The following is a 27254-nucleotide window of genomic DNA, read 5'->3' on the forward strand; positions in this document are numbered from 1 at the left end:
TTACCTTGTAATTTCCAGATGAGTGATTCTGTTCTCAAAACAAAGGGGAAAGTAGAACTGTACTTGCAGGCAGAATGCTAATTCTTCCTGTAGCCCAGTAAACGATGGAATGGAAAAGGGGCCTCCCTCTGCTGGGGGGCTTTTGGCTTTTACCCTGCTAGCGTTCTTTGATTGGCTCAGAGGAGTTGTCAGAGAAGCGTGGTGTCTGGCAGGCTTAGAAACTTGGGAATGTCTTCGTTCAAGGAGATCCAGAACCTCTCTGGGGGCATCTGAGGCAAAAGGCAGTTTACTAAAGCCTTTTCAATAATTTCAGTAAATTTTAAATTGAAAAGAGATGATCAGGAATGCACCACTTGAAAATGCTGCCTTTCTTTAGAAAAGGCTAAACGTTTCTTTTTAGAATTTTGGTGACAAGTTCCTAACTATCGTGTTCCAATTAAATGGTGCCTGTGTTGCTGTTAACTAAGAGTCACTATGAAATTAGGCCAGCTTCCCATTTGGGCCCAGACACTTTCTGCTAACTGTGGTTAAGAGTAAAGCTGTTCTGTTGCTTCTCGGGAGAATAGACAGCCTCAGCTGCTCTCAGTCACCCCCAGACGCTTTGCTAAGTCTCTGCAATAGTTCCCTAAGTTCTCCATGAGGTGAGGATGGCATCAGCCCGCCCTGCTGGGGCAACTTTTCTCCCCACACAGCCAGATGACATCTTTTTTTTTTTTTTTTAAGACAGAGACTCTGTCTCACTCTGCTACCCAGGCTGGAGTGCAATGGCGTGATCTCGGCTCACTGCAACCTCTGCCTCCTGGGTTCAAGTGATTCTCCTGCCACAGCCTCCCAAGTAGCTGGGATTACAGGCGCCCACCACCATGTCTGGCTAATTTTGTATTTTTAGTAGAGTTGGGGTTTCACCATGTTGGCCAGGCTGGTCTTGAACTCCTGACCTCAAGTGATCCACCTGTCTCAGCCTCCCAAAATGTTGGGATTACAGGCATGAGCCACCATGCCCAGCCTGATGTCTTCTTCTTACACCAAACTTCTTGAGACTCTGAGCCCAGCGATGCCCCCAAACCCCATGGCCTCAGCATGCAGGGATGCTGCCTGGGCTATGGAAGTGAGGGGTTGTGCACCTGTCTCCAGGCTCTAAGCCTGGGCGCAGGAGGGGACTGCACTGACCTTATATGGACCTTGATTTATGCTGAAGTTACCCAAAATGTATTATGGAGAATATTAATCCCAGGAAATGCCCCCAAAGTAATTGTGGACTGTATGTTTACTGTTTCTCGCTTGTGGAGAATTTTAGGGCTTCTCAGCACATTAAAGATGCTAAGACTGCAATTAGCAAATAACCAAAAATCATACAATCCTGCATTTAAAAAATTATCCTGAAAAATAAAAACATAGTAGCAAGAAAATAACCTCCTCTGGCCATGGTCCTCCCCCTTTCTTCAAGTAATTCTTCATGATTTTCCACAGAAGACCCATTGACCAACACTATCTTAGGCAATAGATATGTCATCTGTATTCCCATTATAATTATACATTTTCTTATGTGTAAAAAATCCAAAACAACATTTGAAAAATTCTGAAATGTTTGAAGATGTGAGCAAAGATTATTTATTTATTTATTGAGATGGAGTTTTGCTCTTATTGCCCAGACTAGAGTGCAGTGGCGCAATCATGGCTCACTGCAACCTCCGCTTCCCAGGTTCAAGCAATTCTCCTGCCCGGCCACAAAGATCATTTATAATCATACCACCTGGAGATAGCCACTGTTAATATTATAGCATATTCCCTGTCAGCCTTTTTTATACATTTCCATTCAATTTTTTTTTTTGAGACAGAGTCTAGCTCTGTTGCCCAGGCTGGAGTGCAGTGGCACAATGTCGGCTCACTGCAACCTCCACCTCCCAGGTTCAAGCCATCCTCCTGTCTCAGCCTTCTGAGTAGCTGGGATTACATGCGTGTACCACCGCGCCAGGCTAATTTTTGTATTTTTAGTGGAGACGGGGTTTCACCGTGTTAGCCAGGCTGGTCTCAAACTCCTGGCCTCAAGTGATCCGCCAGCCTTGGCCTCCCAAAGTGCTGGGATTACAGGTATGAGCAATGGTGCCCGGCTTCCAGTCAGTTTTAATAGGAATGCTCATAGATGCTCTTTGTTAATGTGGATGACCAGCTGTAATGTATTCTTTAGGAAAGTTCACCTTTTATGGACAGCACTGTCTTCACTGATCATCACGTGCTGCAGTTGCCTCTTAAAACTGTGAGCACCTATTTGGTATATTTCAGTTCTACCAGAAATGTGTGTTCCTTCTACAACCTCAGTCGTAGGCACTGTGGAGACTACAAAAGAAGAATAAGGCCTAGTCCTGATATGCCTTCTAGAAAGGTTCAGTTTGCTCCATTTATTTATTTATTTATTTATTTATTTATTTATTTTTTATTATTATTATTATTTTGCTCAGTTTATAAAACTCAGATTTGAGAAGCCTAGTGCTGCACCCTTTTCGGTTCCTGTCCCATCCTATAATGCAGAACTAGTGACCCCAGGTAAGATATGCCAGAATTCCCCATCTGGAAGGAACTTGGGTATCAGTGTGTCTTTGGTTTAGGCATTAACTATTCTGGGTTTCTGTTGCTATGTAACAAACCACCCCAAAATGTGAGGGATTAAAGCAATGGCATTCATTTTGCTCATGGATCTTTGACTAGGGTAGGGCTTGGCAGGGAGTGCCTGTTTCGTTCCAGGTGGTATCAGCCAGAGTAGCTCAAAGATGGTGGGTAGAACCCCCTGAAGACACGCTCACTCCCACACCTTTGGTTGATGTTGGCTTTCAACCAGCATGTCCACTGGAAGTAGCTTTCCCTATGGAGATATGGCTTCCTCACAACACGTGGTTGCATTCAAGGGCGAATGTCATGGGGAAGCTCTATCTCCTCTTAGTACCTGGCTTTGGAAGCCAAACATTGTCACTGCTGCTGCTATCTATTCATCAGGAGCCAGCCTCCAAGGCCAGCCTTTATTCAAGGGAAGGAGAAACAGAACCCATCTTTTGATGGGAGAGCTTCAGAGAATTTAAATGCTGTGTGTCAGAATCACCATATCAATGTCCTCACTGTTTTTTAAGAGGAAACTGAGGAATGTGTGGTTGGGAGTGCCTTGCTTACTCTCTCCTGGTTTAGGTGCAGAACGAGGATGAGAACTCACATCTTCTGAAGTCTGTCTAGTGCTCATCTCAGCCAAGCCAAATTGTCTGGATTCTCTTCTTCCCTCCACCTCTGTTCAGCTCCCGGTGGGAATTGGGAACATGAAAATAGGATGCCTCATAGAATGCCTTTAGCTCCTCACCATAGAGACCCTCCAAGGGCAAGAAGTCACTCTTCAGAGAGCTGCACATCTATCTGCATACCTATTTGTACCTCTTGTTCAAATACCAGCTCTTCTTGGCAGCAAGGGAGCCTGCTAGTGCTCCCTTCACCAGTTCCGAACATAGCTTTCCAACTTGATTGGAAAGCATTTAATTTATGAGCTTTCACTCCATTTGATCAACTGTCTTTGATTCAGAGAGCATCTTCTATATTCCCCCATCAGGATGCCCTATTTACTCAGTTAACAGAACTAGACTTAGTGGAGCCAGTTTAAAAGATGGCACCCTTGGGAAGAGGCACCAGGAAAAGCATCTTAATAGCAGGGAAGCCTGATAGACGTTATGGATAGTTTCCCAATGGATACCAGAGATGCATAAGCTGAAGACATTGCCAGCCAGAGCAGTCCACATATGAAATGGATTAAAAGGAAGAGCCTCCTAGGAATGATAGTTTTTTCCCCCTCTTTTCTCTTTTTACTGCTTTTTATCCTCATTCCTGATCCAGCTCACAGATGAGGAGTTCCGATTCAATGGTTTTTAATTTTTTCCCAAGGGAAACATAGGACTTTTGGTGATGTATAAAATGCACCTGCACCACTATGCATGCGTTCTTGTGAATTTAAGGAAGACAGAGGGCCAAGGACACAAACTTGGGGGTGCTCGATGTCATTCACCTGCATGCTCAAAGTATTCTTGGCACAGGGTCTCTCCCAGCAGGATGGGAAATGAGCATCTTCCTTCCTCCTCTGTGCCACAGGCCCCTCAGAAGGACCTGATCCCCATCCCAGCTACAGCCATGCATCTTGGGCAGCTGGGTGTGAAGTCCAGTCTTGCACACTAAGTGTGCACACCTGTGTCATCTCTTCACCAAGGAGGGGAGAGAAGCGTTGAGTATGGTGTAAATAATATGCATCTGTCTTATGAAATCCTCTCAGAGAAGGGCCTCCAAGATTCCACCTGTGGGAGAAACCCAAGGGGTATGGGTGTGGGTGTGTGTGTGACACTTTGCCTTGGAACCATGGCCCTCTCCTGCTTTGCATTATGTGGTGACTCTCCTTCCTTCAGCCCTCCTGAAATACCACAGACACAGCCCCTTTGTAAGAGTATGGGGCTACTGTGCTAGGACTCGCTTGGATCCTGAGCTGCAAGTACAACCCTCCTCTGGATTCCAGAGTTCTACAGAGCTACGCCTGAGGTGCACATCTACTCTCAGAGGGTGGGGAAGCATAGGGCAGTAGTTTTATTGGGTTAGTAAAACTCCATGTTGATGTGCAATGGCGGATTCCTTTTGATGCTTTTTTAATGTTAGCTCATTCCAGAGTGATACACTAATACCAAGGGAAGAAGGGTCTGCCCAGTTCATCTGTCATTCTCTTTGTTCTGCAAGAGCTACCCAGAAATATGTTTCTTCAAGAGTCTCTTATAATTACAGTCCAGCTCACCCCATACGCTTTTCTGCAAAAGGATCTTATTAACAGCCCCTGCCACCAGGCTTTTATATTCTCTGTTCCCACCCTTTGATTTCTATGGGTTTTTTACAAACTCATTAAAAAATATATGAAAAGATATATGAGAGTTTTGGATCTTGGTAAGATGGAGTTAGCCTACTCCGTCCTGTCCATCACACTGAATGCAGCTGTAAAGCGTGAGCAGAATGCATGAAACAGCCATTTGAGGACCCTGAAGAGTAAATAGTAGGGTGCAGATTGGGGAAGCACTACCAAACCAGCAGCGAGTTCACCATTTTTTCCCCTGTAACATCTCCTAGCCTAGACTCAATGCAGCCCCACACCCAGAAGTGGGCCTCTGCTGACAGAGAGAGGACCAGGAGCTCTAGTACTGGCTTAAGGAGCAGGAACAAGGTCTCCTAATGCTCAGATTGTGCAAGGTTAAATCTGCCCTTTTTTGTTTTTTCTTTATTTCCTTGCATCCCGGAAGCAATCCTCCAACAGCAGCATAGCAGGAGCAACAGTGGCAATCAGAATCCACATGAAACCTTTTATGCAGAGGAAGGGGAACCTCTCTCCAGACAGAGCAGCTACACTTCCAAGAGGGTGGGATGAAACCCTGCTGCTTTCTTCCCCCTTGCTCTCTATCTTCCTACTGCTTGGCCCCAGATGAAAGCGCAGATGTAGGTAGTATGAGGAAGGGCAGGATAAATAGAGCCAGCTTTCTGGCCAACGGAACAGAAAGGGAGCCTGGGAACCAGAAGGTACTGGGCAGATTTCAGAGAGGGAGGTGCTCAGGAAAGTGACTCTATAAAGCTGGTTGTGAGTTTCTGAGCTCACCCCTGAGCTGAATCTGCATGGATCTGATCTTGAGCAGCATACCATAGACCCTCAGGTCTGAACTTCAGAATAGACCACCACCCAAGGTCTAAGACTGGCCATGTGGAACATATTTTAGTAGCACTATGGATTTCTCATCAGAAACCAGGGAAGCCTTCTGATAGGGGTAAAATATTTTTTAAATGTTAAAAGAAAAGAGCTATTAACCCAGAATTCAACATGCAGTGAAAATATCCTTCAGGAATGAAGGTAAAATGAAGATTACTCTCAAATGAACGAAAACTTCCTGTCAAGAGACCTGCTCTGAGAGAATTACTAGAGGAAGTTTTTTCAGCAGAAAGGAAATGACACTAGATAGAAACTTGGAATAGGAAGAATAAAGGAAGAATAACAGAAACGGTAAATATTTGACAAAAACAGCATAATCTGATAGGGTATATTTAGTGTATGTATACGTAGTACATAAGACAATTGCAGCATAAAAGAGGGGAGAAGGTAGAGGGGGCTATATAGAGAAAAGTTTCTAGATTCCATTTGAAATGATAAAATATTCTAAGTGGACTTTGAAAAGACAAGTTTGTATATTACAATCCCTAGAATTATTACTAAAAGTCATACAAAGAAATATGGAGGGGAAAACAATAGATAAATTAAAATGGAATACTAAAAAATGTTTAAATAATCCAAAAGAAAGCAGGAAAGGGGAAATAAACAATAACCCAAAACAAAGAATGTACAAACAGAAAACATGTTAAAATAGAAAATGTAAATCCAAACATATAAGTGATTACATTAAATGTAAATTGTCTAAATATGCCAACTAAAAAACAGATTTTGTTGCAATGATTTTTTTTTCAGTAACCTAAATACCTAAATATATGCTGTCTACAAGACATTCAACTCAAATATGATGCTATAGGTAGAGGGTAAAAGTAAAACTATGGAAAATGATATACCACACAAACACTAATTAAAAGAAAGCCAAAATGGTTCTATTAATATCAAATGAAATAGATTTTAGAGCAAAGAAATTTACTAGGAATAAAGAGTGACATTACGTAATGATAAAGGATCAATTCACCAAGAACAGATAACAGTTCTAATATGTATACACCTAAAAACAAAGCTTCAAAGTACAGGAAGCACAACCTGAAGAAGTTAGATGAGTCTTTAACATGTTCCTCTTAGTAATAGAACTAGTAGAGTAAACTTCAGCAAGGATATAGAAGAACTGAAAAATGCCATCAACCAACAGAATCTGATTAGTATTTATACAACATTCCACTCAGCAATAACAGAATACACATATTTTCAAGTACATATTGAACATTTACCAAGCTAGACCAAACCCTGCTTCATAAAACAAATGCAAATAAATTCAAATGAAAAAATTAGAAACAGAAAGATAGCAGGAAAAATATCTCCACATCTTGGAAATTAAACAACAAACTTTGTAGTAATCCATGGGTCAAAGAGAAAGTCTCAGGGATATTAGAAAATATTTTAGCTAAATAAAAATGAACATACATTTCAAAATTAGTGGGTTGCTGCTAAAGCAATGCTTAGAGGGAAACTTGCAACATTAAATGCTCTTATTAGAAAAAAAGGAAAGGTCTCAAATCAACAACTGATCTCTACCTTAAGAAACTAGAAACAGAAAAGCAAAATAAACTCACAGCAAGAAAGATGGAAATTAGATATAAACACAGAAAGTAGTAAAATTAGAAACAGAAAAACAATATAGAAAAATCAACTAAACTAAAAGGTGATTTTTTAAAAGATTGGCAAGGCATGGTGGCTCATGCCTGTAATCCCAGCAGGTTGAGAGGCCAAGGTGAGGGGATCATTAGAGGTCAGGAGTTCAAGACCAGCCTGATCAACATAGTGAAACCCCCGTCTCTACTAAAAATACAAAAATTAGCCAGGCGTGGTGGCGGGCACCTGTAATTCCAGCTACTTGGGAGGCTGAGGCAGGAGAATCACTTGAACCTGGGAGGTGGAGGTTGCAGTGAGCCGAGATCGTGCCATTGCACTTCAGCCTGGGTGACAAGAGTGAAACTCCATCTAAAAAAATAATAAAAATAATAAAAGATCAATAAAATTGATAAGTCTATCAAGGGACTGAAAAAGACACAATTTATCAATAGCAGGAATAAGAAGGCCTATCATTAGATATTCCTGAGAAATTCAAAGGGCCATAAGGAAATACTATGAACAATTAGATCCGCATAAAATCCAACCACTTAGAGGAAATGGGCCAATTACTTAAAAACCACGACTACCAAACTCGCAAAAGATGAACGAGAAAACCTAGAGTCCTATAACTAAGAAATTGAATTTGTATTTGAAAACCTGAACAGGAAATCTCCAGACCCAGATGATTTCACTGGTGAATTCTGCCAAACATTAAAAGAAGAAATATCACCAATTCTGTTCACACTCTTCCAGAAAGTTGAGGATAAGGAAGTACTTTCCAGTTTATTTTATGAGACCAGCATTACCCAAAGACAGTATGAGAAAGGAAATCTACAGAACAGCATTTTTCATAAATGTAGATACAAAATTTCTCAACAAAACATTAGCAAATTATATCCAACTATATATATTTATATATATTTTTTAAATTACAATCAAGTGGAGCTTATCTAGGGAATGCAAGGCTATTCAGAATTCAAAAATCAATGTAATCCGTTATGTTATGAAGTTACAAAAGAAAAACCACATGATTATATCAATTGATGCAGAAAAAGACTTTGGCAAAATGCAACATCTATTCATGAAATAAAAATCAATACTTAGATTATAAATCTAAATGTAAAATACGTAAAACTGTAAAACCATAAGAAGAAAAAATAGAAAGTCTTTGTAGTCTATAAGGTTAGGCAAAGAGTTCCTAGACCTAACACCAAAAGTACAACTCAGAAAAAATTATTAACCTGGACCTCATCAAAATTAAAAACTCACTCTGTAAGTTACTATTAAAAGATTGAAAAGGCAAGCTATAGTCGGGTAGAAAATACTGACAAATCACATTTCTGACAAAAGACTTGTATCCAGAAAATACAAGCAACTGTCAAAACTCAATAGTAAGGAAATAACAACCCAATTTTAAAATGGGCAAAAGATATGAACAGATGCTTGCTCAAAGAGGGTCTACAGATGTCAAAAAAAGTGAAAAGATGTCCACTGCCATTAGCCATTAGATACATGCAAATTAAAACTCTAATAATGTACCTCCGCAACTTTCTTAGATTAGCTAAAATTTAAAGTACTGACAATATTAATTCCCTTTAAGGTTGTAGAACACTGGATCACTCATACATTGCTGGTAGGGAGGTAAAATGGCATGGCCACTCTGGAAAACAGTTTGGTAGTTTCTTATAAACATATAGTTTCCATATGACCCAGACGTTCTAGTCCTGGGTTCTTTACTTCAGAAAAATACAAACACGTTCACTGAAAAACCTGTACACCAATGGGCATAGTAGCTCTATTCATAATTACCCAAACTGGAAACAACCCACATTTCCTCAATGGGTGAATGCATAAACCGGCTGTGGAACACCCATACAGTAGAAAACTACTCACCAATGAGAAGGCACACGGTATTGACAGACACAAGTTGAATAAATCTCAAAGGCATTATGCTGGGTAGAAGCAGCCAGGCTCAAAAGGTTACATGCTGTAGGATTATACTTTTACGACATTCTTGAAAAGAGCATAGCGATGGAGAACAGAACCGAGCTGGCCAGAGTTTTGGGGGAGTGGAGGGCATGAGAGTTTTGTAGAGAGCTGTCTCTTGTCTTGATGGTGATGACGGTTGCATACCTTTATACATGTGCTAAAACGTATAGAACCGTGTCCCCGAAGAAAAAGTCAGGCTCACTGTGTGTTAGTTTTAAGGGGAAAAAAAACAAAAACAAAAAAAAATGTTTTAAAGCATCCACCGTCAGCGTCACTTTTTCGAGGCTAATGAAGTTTGACTGAACTTTGCTTGGCTCTTTCCCTACATCCCCCGCTGGGGGCGGTAGGGAGCAGCAGCGCAGTGCTGTGCTTTGGGGTGGAGGAGCCTCACGGACCCTTCCTGTCTCTACTCACTTCCCGTTAAGTTGGGTTCCTCATCCTTTTCTGAGGACTCATTTCATTTCCTTTCCCTGTCCCCACTCATCCAAAAGCTCAGACCAGGTTGCTTGGCCTACCATTCACGACTGTGCCGTCGGTCTCCGCCTGCCTCCCCACCCTATCCTTTCCTTCTCCAATTGAGCCCAACTCTGCTGCCAAACTTGACCACCCAGCTTTCCCCTGGGCTGTCCTCTCCACCCCTGACTATGCACCCCTCAAAGCCACCTCATGTTCTTGCCTCTAGGGGCTCCGTGGCTGGGCTCCCTCCTTGGTGAACACCCTTGGCGATTCGTTGGAACTTCTCACCGGGCAGTATTGTATTGCACCCCCTGTACCAGCTTCTGAGAAATGAGTTCCATCTCTTCCTCTAGACACTGAGCTGCTTTTAGTTGAGGGCCAAGACCTCTTCATTGCCGCCTCCTCCATATCGCTTGATGGAGCATCTTGTGCACAGAAGGTGCTAATCAGAGAATATAGAACAAATACTCTTCCTGTCTCTAATTGCCCTTGTCCAGAGAACCCTCAAGTCAGAAGTGGAAGAGGGTCCTCCTGTCAAAGGGGGAGGGAGTGGGGAGATGTTAGTCAAAGGGTAGAAAGCTTCAGTTAGACAGGAGGAATCAGGTTTTGAGATCTATCGCACAGCAGGGTGACTGTAGTTAATAATAACGTACAGTGTTGTATATTTCAAAATTGCAAGGAGAGTAAATGTCAAATGTCTCACCACAAATAAGCGAAGTGACCGATATGGTAATTAGCTTAATTTAATAATTCCATGTTGTATATATATATATATCAAAACATCACATTGTACCCCATAAACATGTACAGTTTTTAAGGGTACTGGAAGGTAACCTGTCCCCCACTTCCCTGGAGGTCTGTCTGTATTGCATTTAATAACTGGATGTTTGAGTTCCACCTGTGGGTGCCTTTCTGCTCAATCCCCTACTATGTGTATCCAGATAGGCTAGTTGGGCTATGTGGCACACAATCCCCATATCTCAGTAAAGCTGACGTGCTCATCACAGAGCTGCTGGCCCCTTACTATAAAGTGTTCTCACCCAAGGACCCAGGCTGACAGAGGCTTCACCTCCCATTGCCAAGGGAGGTGAATGGAAAAAGGAATGAACCAGATTTTGCACTGACTCTTCATGCTTCTCCCTGGGAACTGACACATGGCACTTGTGCATACATATTCTTGGCCAAGCGAAGGGGCAGGGAAGCACAATCGTGCTCTGGCCAAGCGAAGGGGCAGGGAAGCACAATCCTGCTCTGGCCAAGCGAAGGGGCAGGGAAGCACAATCCTGCTCTCTCCAGAAGACAAACTGGAAATATTTGGTGAACAGCAATCCTAACACCACAGGTGACCACGACAGTGGGAAAGGCCACTCCTAGGAGCTGAAGCGAAGGTCGCAGTCTTCCCTTGATTTCCTGCAGTACCCTTCCCCAACAGGGAACACAAACACCAGCCTCCTGTTAGTGTGTGGCACTGTTTCTCTGCACAGTGTGCTTAGTTTTTGTGCTATAAACTCAAGCAGCCAGAATTAGTCACTCTCAGTTCTGTGTTCCCAGAACACTGGGTCCGTAGGTCCATAACAGATCCCGCCACAATGATTTGGAGGGAGCTGTAGGAAGTGGCAGGAGGGTGCACGGCCTCACAGTGTGGGCACTGGAGCCAGCCTGTGGCACCACTTCCCAGACCTGTGATGGTGGTGAGTTACACAGCCTCTCAGTGCCTCGCTCCTTCCCCTTGGAATGGAAATGCAATAGTACCTGCCTTAAAGGGTTGCCATGAGAATTGAAGGAATGAATGGATGTAAAGCTCTTAACATGGTGCCCGTTACATACATAGTAAGTGCCCAGCAAATATTCCTTGTGTAACCAGACCCAAACTCCCCAAGATGCCCGATGATGGACGCTTCAGAACAGATAACTTGGGGCTTTTTGAGCCCCACATTCAAAAATCAATATCCATGTATATTTAAAACACACACATACCTTCCCTTCCTCCTTCCCTTGGTCTCTCTCTTACTCTCTCTTTCTTAAACTCAATAAGATGAAGACAAACAGCCCAACTGGAAAATAGGCAGAAGATTTGAACAAACGCTTCACAAAATAAGATACATAAATGGCCATTAAGCATGTAAAAAGATGTTCGACATTACTAGTCACTAGAAAAATGCAAATCCAAGCTGCAGTAAGGTAACATTTCAATGGCTAAACATTTCAGTGCACCGTATGACAGTGCAGCCGTGTCTTACCAGGTTAAATGTACACTTAGCAGATGACCCAGCAATTCCATGCCTCTGTATTCACCCATGAGAAATGAATGCCTATGTCTACACACAGATCTGTACATGAGTGTTCAGAATGGCATTATTCTTATTACCCCTGAACTGGAAATGAACCAGATGTTGTGGCATATTCATACACAGGAATGCTAGTCATCAGGAAAAAGGAATGGGGTGTTAATATGTGCAGCAACATGATGCATCTTAAAAATGTCATGCTAAATCAAAAAGACTGTATACTCTGATTCCAGGTCTGTTAAATTCTAGACCAGGTGAAGCTACACTAACAGCAGATCAGTGGCTGGTTGCCTGTGGCTATGGCTGGGGGTGGGCGGATCAATCACAAAGACACAGGAGAAACCTCTTTAGGATGAAGGAACTGTTGTTTATCTTGATTTTGGTGGTAGTTACCCAACTAATACACCAAACTATGCACTAAAATGGATGAATTTTATTGAATTTAAAAAATGCCTTAAAACTCCAAAGCCTGGCCAGGCAGGGTGGCTCATGCCTGTAATCCCAGCACATTTGGAGGCCGAGGCTGGTGGATCACCTGAGGTCAGGAGTTCGAGACCAGCCTGGTCAACATGGTGAAACCCTGTCTCTCCTAAAAAATACAAAAATTAGCCGGGTGTGGTGGTGCATGCCTGTAATCCCAGCTACTCGGGACGCTGAGGCAGGAGAATCCCTTGAACCCGGGAGGTGGAGGTTGTAGTGAGCTGAGATCGCGTCACTGCACTCCAGCCTGGGCAACAAGAGTGAGACTCCGTCTCAAAAACAAAGACCCAAAGCCTGGCTGTTGGGGTTGTTGGAGTGTCTTTCAAAACCTTCGTCCCAGTGTCTGTGTGTGGTGGTCTCGGGGCCTGCCGAGAGGACCTTCTTTTTGGAAATAAGGTCATTCCAGGCTCATTTTCTTTCTCTTGCCTGATAGCAGTGGAACCAGCTGACAGCGACCAGTTTCCAGTGGACACCACAGTGTGTCCCAGCCGGAGGCGGATGGAAACAAGCTTGTGTCTCTGTCACTAACGATAGGAGCCTTCGTCGGAGTTGCTACCAGGCCATGTTGGTCGTCATTACACCCATTGAAGACGAGAACAGAGCAGTAATGAGCTGGGTGTTATCAGCTCACAAATAATTTATAATGGGCAAACTAGGACAGGAACAGAGCTTTTTTTGGCTAAGGAGGTTGCATGTCACTCTTTAAAATCTAGGCCAAAAAATTATTTATAATGCATAGACACTCACTCTGAAAGTTAAAGGATTCCTTTCTTCTCTCCTGTGTGTTTGAACATGGTCTTTTAGCCTGGACTAGCAACAAGACTCCGCAACATATTGCTGCCATGCCTGCAGTTAGTGTGTGATGTGAGAGAGCGCAGGTAAAGAGAGTGGCTCGGCGAGGGACAGGGCCTTTGTAGAAGGCCAAGAACAGACAGGGAGGAGGGGAGAGGCAGGAAAAGACCCCTAGGTAAAGGGTAGTGACCACGCACGTTAGCTGAGCTTTGAAGAATTGCCCAAATATTATCAGGAAACAGCCTAAACTGAGATAGGACCGGTAAAAGATGGGTTGTGAACATGTGTGTTGAAATAAAGGCAAGTTCTGTGCAATTAGGCAGGGGCAAACTGAGTGGTTATGGTCCTCGTGGTGTCTAGGGAAAGGGTTTTGGAAATACGTCCTTTTGTGTCCAAGGGCTGTTTATTGATACTGTTACGTATAGATACTTACACCTGCTCCAAGGGAGGTGAATCAGAATCCAGCAGCACACTCTGTCCTGACCACACATTGGCCAGGAGCCTCCTGGTGAAGGATTTGCTCCCCTGAGAACCATGACCCTGGGCCCAAGGTGCCTGGAAAAGCAGCAATGTTTTATGGGCCTGGCCTCTGGGGCCCCTGTTCTCTCTCAGAGAGTTGACTTCTGGAACAAGTCTGTCGTCAGTGAATTGGGGAGGAGTGAGCCAGCTTTCTCAGCCCTGGATCACCTTCAAATACATGGATTGTTGATGAAGGGCCTGTGGCGTGTCATTGAAGATGGAGGCCCCTCGAGTAGCACTGCTTCCGGACTTTTCAGGAGGGCTTTTTGCATCACGTGTTCCTTGCTCGTTGTTAATTAGAGCATCCCTGAGAGCCACGATTCCCTACTCAAGTTCCTGAGGATCTCAGGGTCCTCAGAGGTGCTTGGGTGGCTTGGGGGAGGCCCCTCCTCTCTAACCAAGCAGCTTCCCTTTGATCTCTCCTATAAGTGTGCAGCACAGGGTGTCACTTATTTAAAATAGACTTTATTTTTTGGAGCATTTTTAGGCTCACAGACAAATTGAGTGAAAGACACAGAGCGTTCCCATATCTCCCTGAGCCCTCCCTAGACACACTCAGCCTCCCCCATTATCAGCACCCCCCACCAGAGTGGTGCATTAGTTATAGCTGATAAGCTTACACTGATACATTGTTACCATTCAGAGATAACATCAAGGCACACTCTTGTGTTGTACATTCTCCAAGTCTAGACAAATGTGTTGACACACATCCACCAGTGTGGTGTCATACAGAGTGGATTCACTGCCCTAAAAATCCTCTGTTCATCCCTCCTAACCCCTAGCAACCACTGATCTTTGTGCTGTCTCTGTAGTTTTGCATTTTCCAGAATGTCATATACTTGCTATCATACAGTGTGTAGCTTTTTCAGACTGGCTTCTCCAACTTAGTAATATGTGTTTAACTTTCCTCCATGTCATTTTAAAAAGTGTTCGTCTGCTCTTAGCAGCTTGACAGCCATGTGTAGTACCTGTCATACGTCTGCCCTGGGTCTGTACAGCCCTGGCTGTTGTAGGCAGGGTGTGTCTTGCCTCCCCCAACAGGGCGATGAGCTCTTTGGAGCCGGGGCAAGGACATATGCACTGGTGGCACACGGGATACCTGGCCACCCCGTGGGCCCTGGAACCAGGCTGGGTGTTCTGGATTGAAGGGGACATGGTTTGAGTCTTAGGAAGGGCTCTCCAAGCACAGCCATCTCAGTCAGCAATGTGTCCTTTGCTCTCTGAAAGTGAAAGCTCTATGAAATCCGAATGAGCAGCATCCGGCCTCAGAGCTAATCTGTAAGATTTTGCGTCTGAGTCAGAACTTACTGGTTATTAATGCTGTCTGTCTTTGTGGCCAAGAGTCTAGCAAAACATTTTCTATCCTCCTGCCTTGGAAATGTGGCCAGCGTGACCTTCCTGAAAGAGTTTTTTGATAAGATAGATGATCACAATAGAATGTGCTCTAATAGAAAGTGCTTTTGTTTCATCGCAAAGCCTTTGTGACGTGGAATGTTCCAGTAACCTGCTTGTTTTGTGTTTACAGAGCTTCTCGAAACAAGTCTGAGAAGAAGCGTCGGGACCAGTTCAATGTTCTCATCAAAGAGCTCAGTTCCATGCTCCCTGGCAACACGCGGAAAATGGACAAAACCACCGTGTTGGAAAAGGTCATCGGATTTTTGCAGAAACACAATGGTAAAGGTCACCCTTCTCTCTGTTTTTCTTCCACCCTGCCCTGTCCATGTGGTGATGACTTCACCAATCTGGGCTGCCTGGTTGGTTTTGTCTCCCCAGCCAGGCCCAGCCTTACCGGTCGAGGGCTTCCCATTTTAAAGGCACTCCGCCCTCTATCAGCCCGTCTCTGGCTAGGTGGGGAGAGGGCACACACCTCCCAATTGCATTATAAGCCAGACGAGAGAATCCAAAACAACCTCACGGGTAGCACCCAGCCGAAGCAGCGTGGCGTTCACAGTGACAACATCTTGATCAAAAATCCCTGGAACAAGTGTCTTTTGTTCAATGCTGAACAGATGCAGTGGCTGAATACTCACTTCCTGTGGGATCAGACTATGTGGGCCCTCTCTGCCACTGCCCTTGAACTCTTTGGTTTTTTGAGCTACATCATGAAAAAATACATTGAAAAGAATTTATTTTCTTAATGTCACATTCATTCTGTTTTTATTGAGATATAATGTTCATACCATAAAATTCACCATTTTAAAGTGTAGAGTGCAGTGGTCTTTAGTATATTCGCAAGGTGGTGTAACCATCACCACTATCTAATTTCATCACGCCAAAAAAGAAACCCTGTATCCATTAGCCATCATTTCCCATTCTTCCCCCTCCCTCCAGATCCTGGCAACCACGAGTCTGTTTTCTGTCTCCATCAATTCCCCTATTCTAGGCATTTTATACAAGTAGAATCATACGGTATGTGGTCTTTTGTATCTGGCTTCTTTCACGTAGCATCTGTGTTTTAGCATGTGTGAGTACTTCATTCCGTTTCATGGACCAACAATATTCCATTGTATGGATATATTAATATCATATTTTGATTAACCATTCATCAGTTGATGGATATTTGGGTTGTTTACAATTTTTGGAAATTATGAATGATGCTGCTGTGAACATTCATGTACAAATTTTTGAGTTGATATATGTTTTCACTTCTTTTGTTTGTATTCCTAGGAGGGGAATTGCTGCATTAAATGGTAGTGTTTAGCTTTTTGAGGAACTGCCAAACTGTTTTCCAAGGTGGCTTGTACCTATTTACATTCCCAGTAGCAATGTATGAGGGTTCCAATTTCTCCACATCCTTGTCAACACTTACTACTGTCTTCTTTTATTATGACTATTATTAATATAATCTCCCTAGTGGGTATGAAGTGATATCTTATGTGACTTTGATTTGAATTTCCCAATAACTGATCATGTTTTCCTTTTCATGATCTTTTCATGTACTTATTGGCTATTTGTGTATCTTCTTTGGAGAGATGTCCAAATCCATGGCCCCTTTTTAAATCATTGATTTTTCTTTTTATGCTGGAGTGGTAAGAGTTCTCCATGTATTCTAGATACTAGACCCTTATCTGGTATAGAATTTGAAAATATCTTCCCCCATTCTGTGGATTGTCTTTTTACTTTTCAAGTGATATTCTTTGACACACGAAGGTTTTAAATTTTAATCAGTTAATGTCAAATTTATTTTTTTCTTTTGATTACTTGTGCTTGAGGCATCCTATCTAAGAAATCATTGCCTAATCTAAGGTAATGAAGATTTATATCTATGTTTTCTTCTAAAAGGTTTATAACCTTTTTTCTTTTTTTCTTTTTTTTTTTTTTTTTGAGACAGAGTCTTGCTCTGTCACCAAGACTGGAGTGCAGCGGCGCGATCTCGGCTCACTGCAAGCTCCGCCTCCAGGGTTCACACCATTCTCCTGCCTCAGCCTCCTGTGTAGCTGGGACTACAGGCGCCCGCCACCACGCCTGGCTAATTTTTTGTATTTTTAGTAGAGAAGGGGTTTCACCATGTTAGCCAGGATAGTCTCAATCTCCTGACCTCGTGATTCACCCGCCCCAGCCTCCCAAAGTGCCGGGATTGCAGGTGTGAGCCACCACGCCCAGCCTAAAAGGTTTATAATTTTAAACTGTAGGTTAAGCATAGATATTTGACCCATTTTGTGTTCGTTTTTGTAGATGTTGTAAGGTAGGCTATGAAAATTCATCCTTTTGCATGTGGATTTCCAGTTATCCTGGCACTCCATTCTTTTTCTAACTTTGTAATACTTTATAAGAGTAACACATACAGAGAATATACAAATCATAACTGGACAGTTGAATTAATTATCACAAAGCAGACACAGCCAGGGAACCAATGACCCAGGTCAAGAAATAGAAGCTCCTTCCTGTCTTCCTCTGCTTTCCCAAAAGAAGGAACCTCTGTGCTGACTTCTAACCCCATAGGTTGCTTTTGCCTGTTGGAACCTTATTCAGATGGAACCATGAATTATACACATGATGTTTATGAGATTCCTCCCATTCTTCCCATGCTATTGCTAGTTCCCTTTCATTAGTGTATAGTATTCCATCACACGATCACCTGCATGTGCCACTTGAACTCATCCCTGAGCTCTCATCTTTCTCAAATCATTCTCTCTCCCTTTTCCTCTCCTTCAAACACTTTTACCTGTTAGTGTGTGGTCACACCTACCCTGCCAGTCACCCAGGATGTTACAAAAAGTCACAGAATAGTTAAGAGGGCTCAGAACCTATTAGCAAGCAGGAAGAGCAGAATTCTTTTTTCTTTAATCATGACACCAAACATAATAAGTCAGAAATGTCAGAATTAGTGAGGAAATAATTACAGTTCTTCCATGCAGGCAGTGATGTGTCTCTTCCACTGAACATTTTCCTAGACAAGATGATTTCATAAAAGAGGGTGCGGCTGGGACATCAGAAAGTTTCATTATACTTCTTATTCTTTTATTATTTCTTTGATGATCATATATACCTATTAAAAATATGACAGTGATGATATATCCTCATATTATTTTTTCCAAAGCTGCCCAGGAGAGAGTAAAGAACATGTTAATTGCTTTTGTTAAAAGTCAGGGAAGGCCAATCAAGCAGGATTGGAACGAAGTGTTACAGCAGTATTTGATTGCCCTGATAATTTAATCAAATGGTTATATTTCCTAAATAATGATTTAGCCAAGTGAAATAGCAGGTTGGTTTGATTGCCAAGATATTTTGTGCAAATTACTCAAACTAGGTCATTGCCACCGAGAAGCAGGACAGCTGTTAAATAGGACAGCTGGGATCAAGTTCATCAGCCTGACATTTATGCCGGGCTCTGTCCACTGTGGAATTACAGAATTGTCAAATCTGGGCCCTGGAAAGGATAAGTCAGCAGAAATGCAGCCTCCAAATACCGGGAGAGCCTGCTTCAGCTCGCCTTTTTCATAAGATGAAGGCCTACTCCGCACAACCCGCTTAAACACAATGAGGATCATGCCAGGATCTCGTTCATCTCTGTGATTTCATATTCAAAATAAAGCAGAAAATTCATGGTACGTTTTTTGGGGAAGTAGAGTTGTTGGAGCAAAACTTGGATTAAAGCAAAAAACAAAGCAATCACTTTCCTTTACTTGCAGTCCAAATGGACATGAACTCTGCAGGCACCTGCAACGGAGTAGAGAATACTGACCGTAAGCATCTATTCAGGGCTTGCTGTGAGCTGGGCAATATTCTAAGAGCTCTACATACAGGAACTCCTCTACATAGAGCTCCTCTTCATGGCAGCACTTTTTTTTGGGAGACAGAGTCTTGGTCTGTCACCCAGGCTAGAGTGCAGTGGTGCAATTTCAGCTTACTGCAGCCTCCACCTCCCAGGTTCAAGCGATTCTCCTGCCTTAGCTTCCCAAGTAGCTGGGATTACAGACACGTGCCACCACACCTGGCTAATTTTTTGTATTTTTAGTGAAGACGGGGTTTTGCCACTTTGGCCAGCCTGGTCTCGAACTCCTGGCCTCAAGTGATCTGCCCACCTTGGCCTCCCAAAGTGCTGGGATCACAGACGTGAGCCACTGCGCCCGGCCCATGGCAGCACTTTGAGTTAGTTCCATTGCACAGATGAGACACACAAGGTCAAGTCACTCATCCAAGTCAGACAGCCAGGAAAATGTGGAATCTAAACCCGGCAACCTGTCTCCAGAGCCCAACCTTTTAGCACTACACTCTAAGGCTCCTCCACAATGGGTGATCTACAGGGCTTCTTGCGGCTATTTATATCACAGCTGCACTCCAGCTGTTCATGCATGTGTCCATTTAGACTGCTGGTTCTCAACCTTGTGTGCACATTTGAATCACCTGAAGAGCTTTTGAAAAATACATATTACCAGGTAACCCCCCACAGACCAATATGTCATGATCTCTAGGGGTGGGACCACAATGGGATACCAGCTTGCAAGAGAAGATTGTTCACTTTTCAGGAGTTTTGCAAGCCAGTTGACATCAAGTTGGTAGCTTGAAATCAGCCATGGTAGGCGTATTTACACCACAGAAAGGGGCAAACACTGCAAATCAGGGCTGTTTGTTGTAGAGGGTGGAGAGCCTTTCACCAGCAGATGGCTAGGTAAGGCCCAGGCATCAGCATTTTTAAGGCCCCCAGGTGATTCCGGTGTGCAGTGAGGGTTAAGAACTGAACTTCAACATGCTTCCTGCCGTCATGCTAAAGGGAGACCACATGATAAGTAAGGAAAGATGATTAGGTCCAAGTAGTTATTATTTAGCTCTTTCCCCAATAAACTTTCAGCATTGCTGTTTTCTCAGCTTGGGAAATGAATTTTAATCCTGAACTGTACACTTATTCTCTCTGAAGTAATCCAAATCAAAATGAGAATCTGATCATGATTCTTTGTAGCAAACTTTCGTAACAGTAGCTATTATAAGAGAGAAATCCCTAAAGTCTGTAAATAGCAGGACATATTGGACATCCTTATGTACATCCATCTAGATGTTCTAGTGGGTCAGGCTGGCCTACACGTTATCCTCTTGCTGAGTGAGTCTCAAGCTGACTTAATGAAATTTTCTCCTAACATTAAATCCCATTCCTCATTCACACTTCTTTAATGTGTCTGTCTTCATGGATGGAAGGTGAGGTGGGGAGAGCTGTAGAACAAGGAGAAATTTCCCTATTGAACAGGGTAATATTTACCCAGGACAGCTGTGGAATTTCTGCTCCATTTTCCAGGCTTTTATTTGACCACATACATCCCAAACATATACTGCTTATTATTCAGATATACCAGGAGCAGTCGGGAGTTGAGCACTCTAGGAAATGGGTACAAGTGATATCAGAGTAGAATTTGGGGGGTTGGCTCTTAATCACAATGTTTTCCTACAAAAATGGCTCTCAGGTGGTTTTGTTTCCCTTGAAATTTGGAAACCACTTTGACCATAACACTGAATTTTACTTCCCGGTGTAACATTTTTTCCTCTATTCGAGACATCGTATCTAACATATTTTTTTAATATGCCATGAAATGAACTTTAACTTCCAAGGAGTCTAATTCAGTTGTTGAAATACAAAGTGAATGAGATGGCTGCTTTCAGTGTTATTATGCTAGCGTTGACAAAATACCCAGTCATACAGAATGATCTAAAAATTACTTAAAGAAATGGGTATTTCATTTTCCTTCACCATTAAGTTGAATGGATCTCTATTTAAATGAAATTTGGGCTGCCATAAAGACTCTTCTGCTAGAAAAACAGTTAGTCTATAGTTTGATCCTAGTGGTCAAAAGAGTCTTACAGATGAGTGTGCATATTGGGGAGAAGAGGAAAGGCATTTATGGGGTTAAATATTATAGCACATCTTCAGTCCCTCTCTTTTCTAAGTGGTCGAACTGTGGCAACCATCTGTTTGAGGAACTGGGAGTTACACCCTCTCTTCCTTGCCTCAGCTAGCACCACAGAACGGATTCTGGCCCACGATGTGCATGTAGCACCTGCCTCTGCTTCCCATGCTGCATTCCACCATGTGCATATGAGGCCCGGCACTGGACGTTTCCCCACAGCGCGGCCCTCCCTCCAGGGGCCCTCTCAGTGTCGTTGGCTGCCTGACCACCAGCACGGTTTCCTCTCCTGGGTTTCTTCTCCTGGGTTTCTTCCAGTGTTCTATTACCAAAGGCTCATAGCAGCTCTTTTCTGCCCCTTTAAACTCACAAAGACAAAAATCCAATTTTGTATAACAGCAGCAGCAACTCGTTCTTTCTGACATCTCGAAGGAAGGAATCTTCCTGGTGGAGACGAGCACTGCTGGGAACATTGGGTTTTGGAACAAGTGGAGATTTACAGGGTGACGCGCATAACTCAGCTCTTTTTTTTTTTTTTTGACACGGAGTCTTGCTCTGTCACCCAGGCTGGAGTGTGGTGGCACGATCTTGGCTCACTGCAAGCTCTGCCTCCTGGATTTATGCCATTCTCCTGCCTCAGCCTCCCGAGGAGCTGGGACTACAGGAGCCTGCCACCACTCCCAGCTAATATTTTGTATTTTTAGTAGAGACGGGGTTTCACCATTAGCCAGGATGGTCTCGATCTCCTGACCTCGTGATCTGCCCATCTCGGCCTCCCAAAGTGCTGGGATTACAGGCGTGAGCCACCGCTCCTGGCCATAACTCAGCTCTTTACATCTTATGTTCATGAGTAGCTGCTGCATTCACTCAGATTCATTCATTCAAATGGCAGAATGCATTCCTCATGCGCCACATAAGAGAGATTATCAAAAACACAGGCACAAAGGAGAGAGCCTTGAAATCTTTCTCCTGGCTTAAAGTTGATGGATTATCTGCCTGGACCATATGCATTCTCCAGGAAGTTGTTAAACAGGTTAGTTTTATTCTCTGAGCTATGAGTCTTATGTTCTTACATTTTTCCTAGCACCAAGGAAATAATCTCTGAAGAAACCTCTTACTAAGTGAAATGGAGCAAAATGTTGGTTTAAGATGGAGGATAAACTGAAGGAAAAACAAACATATTTGATATTACATTTGAGCCACCTATAATTATCTTATCAGAAATAATTCAATAATAGAACAAAACATTCTTTAAAAATGCAGAAGAACTAAAATATTTAAGGAGCCCCATGTAGGCCAATGACTATTTGAATTTACAAATCCGCATAATGTCTTCAGTACAAGGCAGTTCTGTGAAATGGATAAACTATAGATTAACCCCAAAAAGTTTTGAGAAGAGTACATTCTGTGTATGTGTATAGCACGCTGTATTTCAGCAATGGAAATGCTGAAAAATATGGTACCTTCTGTATAACACAGTGAGTTATTTTCCACATGCCTTAGGTGTTTCTGGAATTTTTAAAATCCCAGGTCTGTGAAGTGTTTTGCTTCACCTGGGCCATGAAGAAGCCACTTATGAAGGTGTCACACCATCCCAGTGTTTGTTCCTGTTGCCTTCATAGGTGGTAACTACCTAATTCCAACTGTTGACGATGGAGTTCGTCATGTAGACATTCAGGGCCATGGTACCACCTGCAAGGGCAGGCACCACAGCCATAGAGAAGGTGGGGGATGCACCTCCCTAAAGCCTCATTAAGGGAGGTGAGAACATCCGAAGCTCCCAGTCCTTGGAAATCAGGGTAACATATTTCCTTCTGCTGGCTTCTTAAATTAAACTACACAGAAGTTTACACAAAATTACATAGAAGTAACATGTGCTTCATTTTTTAATTCCAATTTCTAGGTGCCATTGAATATAAAGGCTTATTTGTGTCTCTTTTCTAGAAGTCTCAGCGCAAACGGAAATCTGTGACATTCAGCAAGACTGGAAGCCTTCATTCCTCAGTAATGAAGAATTCACCCAGCTGATGTTGGAGGTGAAATGCACTTTCAAAATAGCTTAAACAGTTGCCAGTTAAAATGTAGCTACTTGTTGCAGATAAGTCCCTGTACCCAAAGGAAACTACTGTTCTTGATCCTGGGAAGACTTGACTTTGAAACAGATACCTCCCTGAGGCTCTCTGCCTGCTGTTGCCTATGGGCCATGTCAACAAGAATCCCAAAATTGAATGTGGTCACGTGTTTTCACTACAGTGACCACAGGATGAGCCCCTTGATGGTGTCACAACCAGAGGACACCTTGCTGGGGAGCCAGGAAGGGTGGGTTCGAGCTAGGTAGAGAGAGGAGAAGGACAGAGGGAAGATGAATCAGCTTGCACTGTCATTTGACTCAGAGAGTTTTCTCTTTAGACTGCTATGATTATACATTTTTTCCCTTAGTAGAAACACGTTTTGAAATTAAAAGTTGTCTTTTTAAGATATGCTTTGAACTTGAACTCATGTTACATCCACATGGCATACGGATATCAGCCATAGGGATCCCGTGCCTCCCCATCCAGCTCATGCCCTTTCTGTGCTGAGTGAGATGCTCATGTTCCTCCCTCTGGGTCAGAGGCCCCCTACTCATCTACAGGGCCGTATTTGTGAAAACCTGGCTGATCTGAATGAGTCCCTTTCCTCAACATCATGTATTTGTATATGGGTGAAACTCCTCAATGCAGATAAGCATAAGCCTCTACAGAAACAACTGCCAACGTGCTGTGGCTTCTCACCTGGGGATAAGTTTTGAAGTATATGGATATGGCAGTGGGTCAGAGAAAGCTCCAGGCATGACATATCCACGCCCGCAACCAAGAGGAGGCAAACTGGGACAGATGAGCTCAGCAAAAGGAAGTTAGACGCTGGCTGTGACCAGTGGTTCCTGGCAGGGTGTTTGGAGAGTGGTTTCTGGGGATAAATCTTTCTCTCTCATATCTTATGTGCCTATATAAGACTGATGTAAACTTCAATTTACATAGATTAGCTTGCAGAAAACAGAAAGTACTGGAGTAAGAAAATGCCAGAATGAAGATGTCCAAATATTATGAAATGTAAACGCATTAATGAACATTTGCATAAGATGAAAGATACTTAAATCTACATGTGAACTATATTTAAAGAAAATACAGAACTTTCTGCAGAAGCAATGCATTTTTAAGTATGTTAAATTTAAAGCAGCTTGTGAAATGTTGAATTAATGTATCATTATGCTAATTTACATAAATCGATTTATCTTTTAATTCTTATGGAAAAGTAGTTAAAACACATAACCCTATAGCAGCAGCCTTTTTTTAAGAGCCTGTAGCACAACCTTTTTTTTTTTCCCAGTGAGTTTCAAACTATCAAAAGTATTTGAGGAAATAGGGCTTTTGTAAAGTTAAAAATGAATAAATTTCGGGGCTAGAAGACGGGACTGAGATTCAGGAGACTGGAATTTCTAGACAAGGAAGATTGATATTTGTATAGTCTTTATGCACTTTCCCTTGCTCCCGGTGTAGACTCCTAGAAGCCGGTGGAAAGGAAATCATGCTAGATGAATGAATTGGATCTCAAATTAAGCCTGCACAACCAGCAGGCCTTCTGGGTGAATGGCAGCTGTGAGTGGTCTGGGAAGTCCACCAACTAGTACTGTTGACCCTGACTGTGTCAGGCTTCTCTTCCAACCTGTTGCTCTTCAGTAGACACAGACCTAGTGCTGAGTGACTGGAGCCTTCTAGCATCTCCTCCCTGATGGCCTGAGCCCCAGCTGTGGTTGGGGGAGATGGGGAGCTCCCACGGTGATGTCACCATTGTCCAGTGCAACCTTCCCATAGCATGGGTCTCTCTCCAGCTGCCCATCCCTCTGTTTTTTTCAGAGCCATTTCAGAGACTGTGAAGAATCCAGGTGCCATGTCTTAGTGGCCAGGATGTTCCCTTTCTAAAACGAGGACAGAGCCCAGGAGATAACCCATCATGTCCCTAGGGAACTGCTAATGCCCTCCAGATGTGACTCCCGTCTTCTTCCCTCTTCTCTCTAAGAGGCACAAAACCAGACTCCAGGAGGACTCACATAGCTGTGAAGTTTGAAAAAACAAAATTGACCTGGCTGCAGACCAGCCAAGCTGGTAAAGTATCAGCTGGCAAAGACTGTGGCTACCAGCATTGGAGCAGTTGCACTCAAAAGGAGCCAAAGTGCCTGTGGCCTGCGGAATAGGGAGCTTGTGGAATTTCTGAATTTTAATCAGAAAAGCAATCTCTTCTCTTAGCCCAGAGGTTGTCCCAAAGAACACAAGAAATGTTCCATCTGATTCAGGAATTCGCAGAAAGGGAAGGTTTCATTTCCCTCTAATGTGTGGCGGTTAGAAAATTCTGGGCCATTATGGCACCTTTGGAAACACCCCAGTCAAAATCACCCTTCCATGGATAGGGGCATAGCACTTTGCAATCACTTGCTGTTGAATCCCTTTCGGATGCTACTGATGGGACTTCCAGAACCACAGCGAGCTTTCTTAAAGCAGTGACTCAGTGCAGTTCTCATAGAGTTGATGGAAATGCCAATGAGCTGATGAAAGTTATCTCCCGTCTATAAATACCTTCAGCTTTTTAACACCCGCTTGCTTTAGACATTCAGGAGGGACATGGGCTCACTGTGCAAGACGATTTGCACTGCCCTTGCTTTTCCCAGCTTTCCAATCTGCTTTTTCCAGAAAAGCCTCACTGATGTCATCAACAATGCCCTTACCCCTTAAAAAAATTCACCTCCTAGAGGGCTTCATAGATGACTTTAAAACATTTTTAGAAAAATACCTGGGAAGGAAAAGTTACTGGGATGTACTTCTTCGTTTACTGTAACTCAAATCTAACCCAGCATTTCTCAATCTTGCACTATGGTCATTTTGGACCTGGTAGTTCTTCATCATGGGGGCTCTCCTGCATATTACAGGATGTTTGGCAGCACTAGATGCCAAAGTCACCCACTCCAGTGGTGACAATCAAAAATGCCTCCAGACATTACCAAAATTGCCCCCAGTTGAGAACCACTGATGTCATCCAAGAGGATGAGGTCCATTTAAGAAACGTACTTGAATCTGTTTTTCAGTCTGAATCCTACCAGCTGTCAGTGTAAAATAATAAATGAGTCTAGTGTTAATTTTCCTGGTGAAAAGAACTCTTTCGCCTTTCGGCGTGGTATAAAGGTGCACTTCATGCACTGCTCATGGCCTCTTCTGGGTTCCCGCTGCCATGCACGTCAGCCACACCCTTCTAACGTGAAGGAATGAATTGTCCACACAGATTCTCAGACATCACGTGACCATCTAGTTGAGTGCATGCAACATGTTTCCAGAGCTTTCTAAGCACATATTTCACTTTTTTTCGTAAGCAGAAAAATGTCCAGATTCGGGGAAGATAGTCAAAGAAAAAGTCAGTGAACCGACAGTGACAAGTTTCCAGTAAAAGTCTCCCTGAGCTATTGTTCCCTCAAAGACTTGCTTTCTGGAGAGGTAGGCTTCATTTCTAGTCTCCTCCCCTTCACTGGCACACCCTAGACAGCCAGTTGCCACTGTGATCCTATTCTCTGCTGAATTATGCCGTCTTTATTTTAGAAATCAACTGTCAGATACATCTTGTGTAAGCATTGCAAGCATCCACACAAAAAGAAATCCCAATAAACAATCTAAAACCAGCAAAAGTGGCCAGGCGCAGTGGCTCACACCTGTAATCCCAGCACTTTGGGAGGCTGAGGCAGATGGATCACTTGAGGACAGGAGTTCAAGACCAGCCTGGCCAACATGGTGAAACCCTTTCTCTACTAAAAATACAAAAATTAGTTGGGCCTGGTGGCATGTGCCTGTAATCCCAGCTACTCGGGACACTGAGGCAGGAGAATCGCTTGAACCTGGGAAGCAGAGGTTGCAGTGAGCCGAGATCGTGCCACTGCACTCCAGCCTGGGTGGCAGTGAGACTCCATCTCAAAAAAACAAACAAACAAAAAAAAAAACCATGAGCAAAAGTGTCTGCTTTATGAGAAAGCAT

The 27254-nt window shown here is 43.2% G+C and overlaps 1 protein-coding gene across 6 annotated transcripts in view; it reads left to right on the forward strand.

Moving 5' to 3' along the window:
• Positions 1-27254, forward strand: part of NPAS2 (neuronal PAS domain protein 2) — a 176471-nt gene that overhangs the window by 89454 nt on the left and 59763 nt on the right. For all 6 annotated transcript variants that reach the window (XM_004031512.5, XM_063695622.1, XM_063695623.1 and 3 more), the window contains exons 3-4: positions 15395-15543; positions 23148-23239. In XM_004031512.5, the coding sequence (XP_004031560.3) occupies positions 15395-15543; positions 23148-23239 (241 nt within the window). The remainder of the gene's footprint in view (positions 1-15394; positions 15544-23147; positions 23240-27254) is intronic.

Source organism: Gorilla gorilla, chromosome 12 (assembly GCF_029281585.2).
Source record: "Gorilla gorilla gorilla isolate KB3781 chromosome 12, NHGRI_mGorGor1-v2.1_pri, whole genome shotgun sequence".
Classification (NCBI taxonomy): domain Eukaryota; kingdom Metazoa; phylum Chordata; class Mammalia; order Primates; family Hominidae; genus Gorilla; species Gorilla gorilla.